We start from the raw sequence: 13,907 nt of genomic DNA, 5'->3' as shown, positions 1-13,907 counted from the left end.
GAACTCTGACTGATTAACAGGATCATCGATGTCCATGCCGACGGCCGCGGTAGTAAAGTCAGCGAATACCTATTGCTTGACACTCCCGAACACCTGAGAGCTACCCCCTACATCGTAGGTGGGCAGATCCATCCCTGTGTCCAATTCCCCAACATCCTCACCAACAGCGTGTTGAGCACCGTTATCCGCACCGGATGGTCCTGTACCCCAAGCCCGACCACGACCATCCCGCCCACGCTGTCGTCTGGCTCTACGTCGAGGAACACGATAATCTACAACACCTCAATCATCAGCAGCACCTAGGTCCTCATCCAAACGGTCGTCGAGCCATCGCCACTCTCGATCGGTGGTACGTGTGCCTATATGCCGACGCCGATCCACTCGCGTGTTATTCGGTCTGTCGTGAACCTGCACCCTGGGAGGTGCCTGCGACGACCCTCTGTGACGAGCCTCCTCGGTCAAAACAATCGGCCTCGGATCATGAAATGCAAAGTCTGGGGATAGGAATCTGTGGGCCACACGGCACTACCAGTCCAAGTACTCAGCTGATGGACCGGGGTCAACTACTCAAGCGACCGGTATGACTGAATCAACCCGGTTCTCCCAATGCTGATGCCACTCCTGATAATATCTAGGGAACCATCGGTCTCCACCCCTTCCATCATTCGCATGGAGCCAATCTATGTTCAGAGCAAACTGAGGGAGATGCTGAACACCGCCAAACTGCGGTACCACCCTATCCACCTGATGCCACTCAATCGCAGCAAAATATATCAGGCTAGTGATCGCCGTCCATAGCCTACGGTACTCGTCAGCTAGTATCTCCGGATGAACAACAGCAGCAACCTCGGGAGAAGAATAAGGCTCCCACACAAACTGGATCGAATAAGTTATAGTTAGGTAAGACCATAACATTAAACATGAACCAGTATTTGTAAGAGCAATAACTAAACGACTCACATCGTGGACACGTAATCTATCCAAAGAAAGGCGTGCAGACACGACTTTTTGATCCACTACATCGTTTCTCAGTAGATATGTAGCCCACCTACAATTTTCATTGAAAGCATTTCATAACAAACAAGAACACATGAAATTGAACAAGTTATGGACCGAACATAATAAACCGTACCTAGATGCAAGCGAAAACCCAAACACATCAAAACCACTAGGTCTCAAACTGGGAAACCTCCAGAAAATCCAAGACTGTAGAAGCTGTAGTGGCCCGGCCAAGCTAACCACGTTTCTGTTTGTCCCACGACAAAGACATCTATACAACCAGGCTAGTGCAACCGAGCCCCAGGTATATCTACCCAAATCGTCCAGCGATGCCAAATAAGGCAACCAGCGAAGGTGAACCCGGTTTGCGTTCTTGTCCGCAAACAGCTGAGATAACAATAACATCAGAGTATAAGCACGCGCGTATATACGCACCATCTCTTCACTCGTGTCTGCTGGGAGAACCCGGAACCTCTCATGGAACCATGTGTAGCACATCGTCATCTGCTTGACTTTATTATACGGCGGTAACTCCCCAAACAACTCCCGAAACCACACCCATACTGGTCTTCCCTTCTCCATCAGATTCTCAAAGTCAGTCAGGCACCACTAACGGCCTCCCCATTTATGGGCAAACCCAGCTGATATGCCACTTCTTGCAAAGTGATGGTGCACTCCCCAAACGGCATGTGAAAGGTGTGCATTTCAGGACGCCACCTCTCAACGAATACGCTAATTAGAGGCTCATCAACCCAGAACCACTGACTATTCAGCCTAGCGAGGTGATACAACCCAGCGGTCTGCAGATATGGTATAATCCGGTCGTGTAAAGGCATATTCAGTTGTCTTCTTACACCGCTAATAACCCTAGTAGGCTGCAAAATGTGGGTAAGAAAATCCTCAACATACGACTAATACTAATAACATCAAACATAATTTAAAAAAATTATTAGATACCCTCATTGCTGTTCTATTTTCTCTAACGATAGTAATAACAATAATGAAACAATAAGAATAATAACAATACCAACAGGAATAATTGTACTAACAATAACGATAATAATAATACTAACAGCTCCCAATAATAATAATAATAATAATAATAATAATAATAATAATAATAATAGCAACTCAGAATAATAATAAAAACAGAAGTAATAATAATAATAATAATAATAATAATAATAATAATAATAATAATAATAATAATAATAATAATAATAATAATAATAATAATAATAATAATAATAATAATAATAATAATAACAACAAACCTCTTGGTCGATGTATCCAGCCACATGCGCAACGCCATTTAGCCGGTACATGCGAGCTTCGTCCTCCATGGCTCCACCACCCAAATGAAACCCTAAACCTTCAAACCTCTCTCTCAACCACCAAGCTAATACAATTTTGGTTTGGCACAAATGATATCCGTGAAGACTATCCACGGATTATGTATTTATAGTTCACTCAACGTAAACCGTGGTAGTCAGGAGGGGTTTATGTTCAGAGCTATTTCTTCATAAACCGTGGTGACCAAGCACGGTTTATGGCTAGCTGTTTTCTCTCATAATCCGTGGTGAGCAGCCACGGTTTATGCTCAACCTTTTCCAACTGAAATCCGTTGAAGCCTCCCACGGTTTATGAAGAAATGAGAAACCGTGGCTAGCTCCCACGGTTTACATAGTAATCAAAACAACACACTCACGTAAGGACTTTCCAAATGTTGTATATAGATAAAGGTTTCTCTCATTTTATTTATTTAAGTACATTGCCCTATTATCTTTTGGACTTTAGATACTATTTTATTTGGGCTTTAGAGTTTAATGGGTGCCATGCTCAAATATAAATAGGCATTCAAGGTTTCGGTCCCCAATATACCAAAATCGCCTTTGTTGCTATTTCTCCATCAAAAGAGTTGCAATTCAACTGCCTAGAAATACAGAAGGCTTTGGTTGAGAAAGATCGAAAGAACCACAAGATCCAAATCCTTCTATCAATTTCTAATTTTTATGAGTAAAGATACGCTTTCGTATTATGATATATTTTTTATGATTCAATATGAATGATCTGAGCTATTGAAATTAATTTATTTCAAAGAGCTATCCATTATTTAATCATAAAAAATATCAGATTTTTTTATTGTTATTTTGGATCGACATATATGTATATGTGCACATCATATATAATTGATATTGATGTACGAGCACAAGAATTAATTTTTTTTATGCCAATGGCCTGGATAATTGATTTACGTGGTATTGATGTACGAGCACATCATATATGTGTATGTGCACATCATATATAATCGCTTGTGCGTTTATAACAAGCATGTTATGGTTACTTTTTTTTATGATATGATGTTCATAATATTTATGTTCGTTGTGACTGCAAATGGACTTGGCACTTGGTTCTGAAATATATAGGTTGCTATATCTATTTTTTTTTATAATGATAATTAATTTATTCTAAAATAAAGTATAGAGTATTAATATGATTGTTTCATATTTAATTATATGTGCTATTAATTTAGTATACAATTGATAAATAATCCCTTTTGAGAGATAAGGATTATTATATATATGTCATTTATGCGAATATTGATCTACACAAAGGAAGATCTATATTTGGCAAAGTTATGTATATATATTAATAATATTTGAATAATAAAAATATTATTTAATTGTTACATAAGGACACTAGTAACAATTTGGATTATTATACCTACCTATTTTATAAAGATTTAGTTTTAGAATAAATTGATTGAACATTATGCTGTCAAAGCAACCTCTTTTGTGAAAATTGATTTATTTAAAACATTAGGAATATGTAATTCATGCGAATATTGGTCAGCCCAAAGGAAGGCCTATATTTGGCCGAATTGCATACACATATTGATGGTAAATAAATATTTGGGTAATTGATTAAGAATAAAGTAATACTTATTATTTATGCGAATAATAATCGGCTCAAAAGAAGTTTATTGTTTGGCCAAATAATAAGCATTGCACACTTTTGTTTATTTTCTATTAATTATGCGGTCAATAATCGGTCCAAAGGAAGGTTATTGTTTGGCCAATTAATAGAAAATATATGCGGTAATAAATAGGTTACGAAGTTTAAACTTCCATGTGCGCATTAAGTCGGTCCAAAGAAAGGCTTAATGTGTGACAAAAATTTTGACAATATTTGATTACTGCAATGAGAGTATCACTTACAGTTAATTTTTCTATCCAAAGATTAAAAATTAATGTTGTTCTAGATATCTCAATATGGATTTTTCCCATTATTTAACTAATGTTTACTGCATGTTCTATTTATTCTAATCCAGAAACTATGGCTTTAGCTACCAATGTTTCTGCACAAATTAGCAGTATTCCTATGCTGAATGGTTCAAACTTTAAAGTTTGGAAGGATACCGTGGAGATTGTCCTCGGTTGTATGGATCTAGATATAGTTCTTCGAGAGGAGAAACCCACTTCCACTCCGTAAAACCTCAATGAGGTTAAAATAGAAAAGTGGGAGAGATCCAATCGAATGAGCATTATTATAATGAAACGCTTAATTCTTGAGGTGTTTCGGGGGTTAATTATTGAGGATAAATATGCCAAACAGTTCCTAAAGGATGTTGAAAAATTCTTTACTAAGAATGAAAAGGCGGAGGCAAGTAGTCTTTTGAGCAAACTTGTCTCCATGAGGTATAAAGGTAAAGGGAACATTAGGGAGTACATTATGGAAATGTCTCATCTTGCTTCAAAATTGAAAGCACTAAAATTAGAGTTGTCTGAAGATTTACTCGTGCATTTCATTTTGATTTCCCTTCCTGTACACTTTGGACAATTCAAATTGAGTTATAACACTTTGAAGGATACTTGGTCCTTAAATGAGGTTATATCTCACTGTGTGCAAGAAGAAGAGAGGCTACAGTAAGATAAAACTGAAAGTGCTCACATGGCTTCATCTTATCAGTATAAAAGAAAGCGTGATACTATTGCGGATGTGCCTTCTCAGTAGAAAAAGGCTAAGAAACAGGATCAAATTTCAACTTGTTTCTTCTATAAGAAGGTGGGACACATGAAGAAGAATTGTACTAAATATGCCACCTGGCGTGTAAAGAATGGTATAATTCTTACTTTCGTTTTTTTTTTAGGCTAGTTTAAGTTATGCACCTATTGATACTTGGTGGGTAGATTCTGCTGCTACTACTCATGTAAGTGTTACTATGAAGGGTTGCCTGTGGAGCCGACCGTCAAGTGATGCTGAAAGATACATCTATGTGGCAGACGGCAATATAGTTGCAGTCGAAACTATAGGAACCTTTAGATTATGTTCCACGAGTGGATTTTACTTGGATTTATTAAAGACATTTTATGTACCGTCATTTAGACGGAATTTGGTTTCTGTTTCTCGTTTGGACAAATCAGGTTATTTTTTATCGTTCGGAGACAATAAAGTCAGTCTCTTCTATAATTCGAATAATATTTGCTCTGGTCATTTGGTGGATAATCTATATAGGCTTGACTTAAATTCCTATAATAATGAAATACTGCAAACGGGTACAAAAAAAAACTAAATGAGAATTCGCTATCATTATGGCACAAACGCCTAGGTCACATCTCTAAATAGAGAATTCAGAGGCTCGTGTTGGATGGAATTCTTGGACCCCTAAATTTGGCGGACTTTGAAGTCTGCATTGAGTGCATAAAGAGGAAAAGGACAAACGAAAGGAAATTAGGTTCCGAGAGAGCTAAAGATGTCTTAGAACTGATACATACCGATATATGTGGCCCATTCCCTACTGTCTCTTGGAATGGACAACGGTACTTTATTACGTTCATAGATGATTACTCTCGTTACGGATATCTATATTTAATTCATGAAAAGTCCCAAGCGTTGGATGTTTTCAAGTCTTTCAAAGCTGAAGTTGAACTTCAACTTGGAAAGAAAATTAAAATTGTCAAATCTGATCGTGGTGGTGAATACTATGAAAGATATGACGATTTAGGTGAGCAATGTCCCAGGCCTTTTGCTCTTTTCCTAGAGGAGTGTGGTATTGTTCCGCAATACACTATGCCAGGCAAACCTAGCATGAATGGTGTTGCAAAGCGAAGGAACCGAACTCTTAAAGACACGGTGAGAAGTATGATTAGTTATTCTTCTTTGCCTGAATCACTTTGGGGAGAAGCCTTAAAGACCGCAGTATACATCCTTAATAGGGTGCCAAGTAAAGCAGTTAACAAAACCTCATATGAAATTTAGATTGGGAAAAAGTCCAGTATAAATCATTTGCATATTTGGGGATGTCCAGCTGAGGCGCGACCTTATAGGCCGCATGGAAAAAAAATTGGACTCAAGAACAATTAGTTGCTACTTTGTTGGTTACGCTGAGCATTCACGAGGTACAAGTTTTAAAATCCTACATCAAGGTCTATTTTGAAACGGGAAATGCAAGATTTCTTGAGGATGTTGAGTTTGGGGGAAAGAAAATATTAGAAATGTAGCTTTTGATGAGGATTCTATAACTGACAATGATCAGGTCTTTGTACCTATTATTGTTCAAGATACAGTTATAGTACAAGAGCACAATGAGAATTCTACTGTAGATCCAGTTGTAGTACAAGAGAACAATGAGAATATTGTTGTTGTTCAAGATACTGCTACAGAAAAATAATAAGAATCTTTCTTAATCCCAACCCATACAGCAAGCTCAACAACCTCAAGAAGTACCATTAATGAGATCCAACAAAAAAAGAAAAAATCCATCTATGATCTCAAACAAGCTTCCCTTTAATGGTATCACAAGTTTCATCAAGTTATTACCTCATATGGTTTTGAGGTAAATATTATAGAGAAATGTGTATACCGCAAGTTCAGTGGGAGTAAATACTTTTTTTGGTCTTATATGTTGATGACATTCTACTTACCAGTAGTGATATAGGCTTGTTGCATGAAACTAAGAAATTTCTATCGAACAAATTCAAAATGAAAGATCTTGGTGATGCCTCTTTTGTATTAGAAATCGAGATACTAAGAGATCGCTCTCAAGGTATTCTTAGATTATCACAAAAGGACTATATCGAAAAGATTTTAAGTAGATATGGCATGGAAAGTTATAAACCAATAGACACACCCGTAACTAAAGGAGACAAGTTCAGTCTCAAGCTATACCCAAAAAAATGATCTTGAGAGGACATCGATGCATGATAAACCTTATGCATCAGCATTAGGGAGCTTAATGTATGCTCAAGTCTACATACGTCCCGATATATCATTTATAGTGGGAGTGTTGGGTAAATACTTGAGCAATCCGAGCATGAATCATTGGATAGCTACTAAACGTGTAATGCGTTATCTAAAGAGAACAAAGGATTACATGCTTACTTATCGGAGATCAGAAAATTTGGAGATCATTGGATACTCTGATTCCGATCTTATAGCATATGATTGCGAAACTTTGTCACTGAGCTCCGTATAGTAGATGACATTTGTCATTAAAGATATTTTGTGATAATAAGTCAGCAGTACTATACTTCAATAACAATAAGAGCTTGACAAAATCGAAGCATACAGACATCAAACTCTTAGTTGTCAAGGAGAAAGTTTAAGAAAAATAGATTTCCATAGGACATATAGGAACATAGTATATACTAGCAGACTCAATAACCAAGGAATTGATCCCTAAAGTCTTTCATGAGCACACTGCTTGGATGGGTGTCAATATTTGTGATGCCTTGGTTTAGTGGGAGTTTATTTTATACTATATGTCCTATGACAGATGTTGAGTTATTTTTCTGCAGAATTAAGTTGATGGTTTATTTCATGTTATGTGAAATGTTCATTTTGCAATATTTGTATTGTGTTTGATCTCAATAAAGTTTTAAAGTTGGACCAGCTGGAAATAGACATGCATGAGATCACTTGGTATGTAATTTTCATATTACTCATCCAAATTTGATCTATGTCGTTAAGTATATTAGGATGGTGATTGTCATGGTTTAGTCACGATATTAATGTGATAAAAGCTGTGGTAGTTCTATATTAATGTATGAGACGGACCAGATTATTAAAGTAATGAGAGAAATAGCATTCAGATGCACGCATAAAGTTTATAAGATGTGATTATGTCAAGAAATAATATATGTATAGCCCAAGTGGGAGATTGTTAGGAAACTATTTTTATTTCCTAATTTGTTTGTGGGCAATACATATATTAATTATAATCACAAATTATGCTATTTCAAATTAAATGACTTATATAATGGTGATCTTATTTATTGTTTTAAATGATAAATTGAATAAGTCATTATTACTTTTGATTTGGAATTAAATGAGAATAAAACCGGATATTATCTTTTGTTTTTTATATAATTATCTTTTGGATTTTAGATATATTATCTTTTGGACTTTAGATACTATTTTATTTGGGTTTTAAGGTTTAATAGATGCTATGCTCAAATATAAATAGGCCTTCAGGGTTTCGGTCCCCAATATACCAAAGCCCCTTTGTTGCTCTTTCCCCATCAAAAGAGTTGCAATTTAGCCACCTAGGAATATAAAAGGTTTTGGTTGAGGAAGGTCGAAAGAACCACAAGATCCAAATCCTTCTATCAATTTCTGATTTTTATGAGTAAAGGTATGCTTCCGTATTATGATCTATTTTTTTATAATTCAATATGGATGATTTAGGTTATTAAAATTAATTTATTTCAACAAGTGGTATCAGATCCATCCATAATTTAGTCATAAAAAATATGAATTTTTTTTATTGTTATTTTGGATCGACATATTTGTGCATGTGCACATCATATATAATTGGTATTGATGTACGAGCACAAGAATTAATTTTTTTGAGAAACTATAATTTATATTTTTTAAAAAAAATTTTGTTTTTTAAAAAAAGATATTTTTTATATAATAAATAAATAAAAAATATTTTTATATTATTATACTCAAACATAATTAATAAATAAAAAATATTTTTATATGAGAAATTTAAATATAAAATTATTTTTATTTTTATTTTTAAATTTTTAAAAAATAATTAAAAAAAAAGATTTTTTTTTTTTTTGGGATAGAAGCTCACCAAGTCCTTTATAATGTTTAAATCACGAAGCATTCATATAAGTGAACGGAAATCAATTCATTTCAGGTTTAATTTTAGTTGTTTCGAGGACTGGAAGTGAACCGAGTTGAGTCGAGCTAAACCAAGCTCAAGTTCGGCTTATAAAAATTGAGCTTGACTCACGACTCAACTCATTAACAATCGAGTCTATTTCTTAAGTTCAAGCTCGACTTACGAACTACCTCGAGCTCACGAGCTTGCTCAAATAATAGGAACATAATCGATCATTTTATATCAATAAATTATAACTTATATATTTTAAAAAATATTTAAAAAGATCAATTTTATATATTATTTATCTATCAATTAATTATAAATTTTTTATTTATATCCTACATCAAAATTATATATAAAAAATAAATATAAAATTTTAAATAACTAAGATCATATATATATATATATATATATAATATTAAAAGTATTGATTAAATGCATATAGGATATGTGTATTAATATATATAATCGAGCTAGTTTATGAGCTAATGAGTTGAGTTTATCCAAGCTCAAGCTCGGCTCATTTAATTTATGAGCTCAATTCCAGGCTCAAACGTCGCTCACTAGCTTACAAGTTTAGCTTATCGAACTATTAACGAGTCGAGTTCAAGCTGGCTCATGGCTCCACACACTTCCCGTCCTAATTGTTTCACACATTTTAGAGAGAGGCCTGCTACACATACAAGTCTTTTTGGCTTACAAGTCTTACAAGTTGGCACAAGTCCAACAAAACACACGCATTACACTCCCACATTCAAGAGTAAATAAACGTACGTTATTCAACCACTTCCTGTTTCCAAAGCGCGCTACTCACCATGCATTATGAACGACTCTTCTTCTTCTTCCTCCATGAAAACGAGCTTCTTGCCAAATTTGAAGATAATGGAACTTCAGAAATACACCCAAAGGATTACAGAAATACACCCAAACGATTATAGAAATACACCCAAAGGATTACAAAACTACACCCAAAGGATTTAAGAAATACACCCAAAAATCGTTGAAGTACACCTTATGCATAATTCAGAACTCTTTCTCTTTCTCCTCCTCATCTTCTGCTGCTCCTTCTTCTTCAAAAACGATTTCAGAGTTTGATGTCAAAAAACAATGGAAATCGAGAATAATGAAAAAAGAAAATAGAGAGAAAAGCACGTAAATGAAGAAGGAGAAAGAGAAGGCAAGAAACGAAAGAAAAGAAGAAAAAGAAGAGAAAAAGGAAGAAGAATATGCAACAAAAAGAAGAAGAAGGTGCAATGAAAATATGCAGTAACGATTCGATGCGCGTTAATATAAATGACTTATAAAGACTTGTATAAAAAAATGTCTGTACGTGGAGAATTATTCTTTTAGAGAATCACATGGTAAAGCTTAAATGGATGTTTTAAAAGCTCGTGAAAAAAGTTGATGAACTTCTAGTTATAGGTGATGTTATATACTTTACTTATATATATCCAATTCGGACAATAGGTTTTCTTATAGCAAAATAATATCCTAAATAAATATGTCCTATTATAGTAAAATAATATTCTAAATAAATATGTCCAGATTATGACGCTAGTTTTTAGTGTACAAAATCTCTTAGCTTCTGGCACTGAAATAGTATGTTCTGCTCTTGATTTCATTATTGGAAGAAGCAAAATGTGTTATATGAATAATAGTTGAAATAAGATATTTATTATCATTATACGAAATTCAACAAGTTCAAAAACTTGTGTCTAAGAATCAAAAAATGCTTTCTGGATTCAGACGATGAGTTAATCAAAACAATAGAACGTGATATCATATCTGCAACTGCATTCTGCTGCAGACCCCAGTGTCTCATTACATCAAAACCACAACTTTAACGAATATGCTTCTTTCATTGTCGTATGCTAAAAGCCAAAAACGCTTGTCCATTTTCCATAGTTACGGAAACAATATTTTGCAAATTAATAATGAAAAATACAAACACCAAGACAGAAACTTAAGTTTAATTCGTCACGTTCCCACGATTATAACAACTCGTAGCTTTGTACGTATTCACGTATTGTATCTTCGATTTTTCATCATCATCTCAATTCTCAAAAAAAAAAAAAAAAAAAAAAAAAACGTGTTCATTCAAACTCGAACAATAACTACTGACTAATTATGCGGAGCACAATCAAGAGCTAATATACGAAGCAAGCCATCGAAGGTTACGCCGCCGTTCTGGTCTCCACCGCCGAACTGTATCATGGCGGCGATATCGTCGTCGGTGGCGGAGAATCCGGCGGATTCCATGTATACCTTGAGGTCACGGTGGCTGAGCTTGCCGTCGCCGTCTCTGTCCATGACCCTGAACACATCCTCGATGGCTCCACACCCCACCGGTCTCGAGGTGCCGCACCTCTCGGTGTTTCCCACGGCAGAGAGAACGCGCTCGAACTCCTCGTACTCCACAAAGCCGTCCTTGTTGGTGTCGGCAACCGTCATCATTGCACCGATGACGTCATCTTCTCCGCGGCCGTAGACGGAGGAGTAGAAGGCGCGGAGGTCCTCGCGGCTGATCTTTCCGTCGTGGTCAGCGTCGAGGATGTCGAAGGCTGGTCGGAAACCGGAGGAGGCAGTTGTGCGGAGGCTCCTGCCAGAAGGACACATTCTGTTTTTGTTTTTTGGTTTAAAAAAAGAGAGAGAAAAAGAAAGAGAGTTTATATGAGAATTAGGAATTGGTTTGTGTGGGTTTTGAGGGCGTATTTATAGAGCTATGAAAATTAGATGTTATAATAAGTTTGATTTCATTTGTGAATTGTCAAATACGCTTCATTCTTCAATTCGAGAGAGAGTGTGTGGCTCCGAAATTGTTGGTGGGTCCACAAAAATTGGGTATGACTGGCATCAGATTCTTTGGTCAGCCACAGCCACGCTTGGGCAACAAGGTTTAGGCCCTTTTTGTTTGGATACCCATTGCATTACGTATGTCGTGACTTCATTCCTTTTGTTTCTATTGGACACTCACGCTTCCCTAACTCACTCTCTCTTTCCCCACTAGTTCTCATAATCAAATCATTAATCCAACCGATTAAAGATTATTAAGTTATTAATTTAATTAATAAATTACAGATTGAACTAATTAATTTAGTTATAATTAAATAATTATTTATAATTTTATTTTTTATTTTTAAAATAAATATCTTTTTTTAGTTTTATTTAATATTAAATTAATTATTATTTTGATTTTAATAACTCATCAATTAATTTATATTTATTATATTCTTTAAATATTTATAATTTTTTATTTATTATACTCATTAAATATTTATAAAATAATAATTATAGAAATAGAAAATATACTATAATTAATAAAATATAATTTTTTACTTTAAATTTATAAATATAATTTAATTTTATTTATGTAATACAATTAATAAAAATATTATGTATAAAAAATAATATATTTTTTTAGTTTAACCGAGTTTTATTAGATTCGACCAAATTAATTTTAACCGATTTTGATTGGGTTTGATAAGTTTTTATCGAGTTTGACTAAATTTTATCAAGTTAATTATTTGACCAGTTTAAATAATAACCAAATTATCAGTCCGACTGACCAAATTTGACTCGAATTAATAACCAAAATCCAAATGACTATATTTTTAATTCATCCAATCGAATCGGATCGAATTTGACAACCATAGTTCTTGGTAACATCCTAAATTCCTAATCATAAGCCACAACTCACTATTCTTTTATTTTATATTAGTCTGAAATTAATAGTTAAACATCATTAAATAATTTGATATGATTTTTTATTTAAAAATTTTGTATTTAAAAAGTTAAAAATTATTAAATAAATTAATATTTATTTTTTTAAATTAGTGTATTTATATAGAATAATTATTTAAATATATTATTTTAATAAATTAAAAAAAACAATAATGAATTATGTTTGTGTTTTTCTTTGATATTTTGACAAATTAGGTATGACACTAAAGATTGGTATGCTACTAAACAAATAATAAAAATATTATTTTACTTATTATTAAATTAAAAACAACAAAATTCATACATCATATAAATTATAAAATTAATAATAATTATATTTTAACTTTTTAATTTATTAAATTTCTCACTTTGAAAAATGTATTTTTTCAAAAAATATAGGATTGAGATGGAGTGAATGCATCTATCATCCGTGACGTTAGTTGTTGTCAATGTTTGTTGACTTAACGGCGTGGACGCGGTCTCTATTGTATCACGCCGTAGTAGTTTCTCACCTTTTTCTGAATGGACTGACTCATTAATTCTCAATTTCCCACACGCATGGAAATCTCTTAACTCATTAATAACATATTTTTCTCTCTCTTTTTTTGTAACATGCACTATACAAAATTTCTTTTACTAGTAATCTCACTGCTATATTGATTCTCAGGAAGAGTCTAATACTCTAATACCATATGTTAAAAGTATCTAATGGTCTTTAAAGGACCAAAATATTTAAAGAAATTTAAAATAAATTTGGAGTGAAATTGTAAATATATTAATATAAATTTTTTGCATAGAATACTTACAAATTTGTCATATGTTCTTTTCGTTTTCCATTTTTACTGAATTTAAATTTTTCTATTTTAGACATTTTTTAAATAAATAATTTATTTATTGATATATATTTTTAAAAATATTTATTTTTTTATTATTTATATCAATATCATTGTTAATGAGATAAATAATAAAAAATAAAAAATATTATACGATCAAATTATTTTTATAACCAAATTCAATTAAGTATTTTTATTTTCTTTTTTTATGTCTTTTCTTTCTTCTTTATTAGACCAAT

The 13,907-nt window shown here is 33.5% G+C and overlaps 1 protein-coding gene across 1 annotated transcript; it reads right to left on the bottom strand.

Moving 5' to 3' along the window:
* Nucleotides 1–10,954: 10,954 nt before the first annotated feature.
* Nucleotides 10,955–12,197, bottom strand: LOC112723181 (calcium-binding protein CP1). The gene has a single exon (XM_025774442.3). It carries the CDS (start codon nucleotides 11,729–11,731, stop codon nucleotides 11,237–11,239), a length of 495 nt encoding a protein of 164 aa, XP_025630227.1. The 5' UTR covers nucleotides 11,732–12,197; the 3' UTR covers nucleotides 10,955–11,236.
* Nucleotides 12,198–13,907: the final 1,710 nt, after the last annotated feature.

The sequence above is a fragment of the Arachis hypogaea genome, chromosome 11 (genome assembly GCF_003086295.3).
Source record: "Arachis hypogaea cultivar Tifrunner chromosome 11, arahy.Tifrunner.gnm2.J5K5, whole genome shotgun sequence".
Classification (NCBI taxonomy): Eukaryota; Viridiplantae; Streptophyta; class Magnoliopsida; order Fabales; family Fabaceae; genus Arachis; species Arachis hypogaea.
This window is presented reverse-complemented; position numbering and strand designations above follow the sequence as displayed.

What these genes read in the sequence shown, in the direction of transcription:
- LOC112723181 (XM_025774442.3), bottom strand. Translation starts at nt 11,731, where the DNA reads ATGTGTCCTTCTGGCAGGAGCCTCCGCACAACTGCCTCCTCCGGTTTC.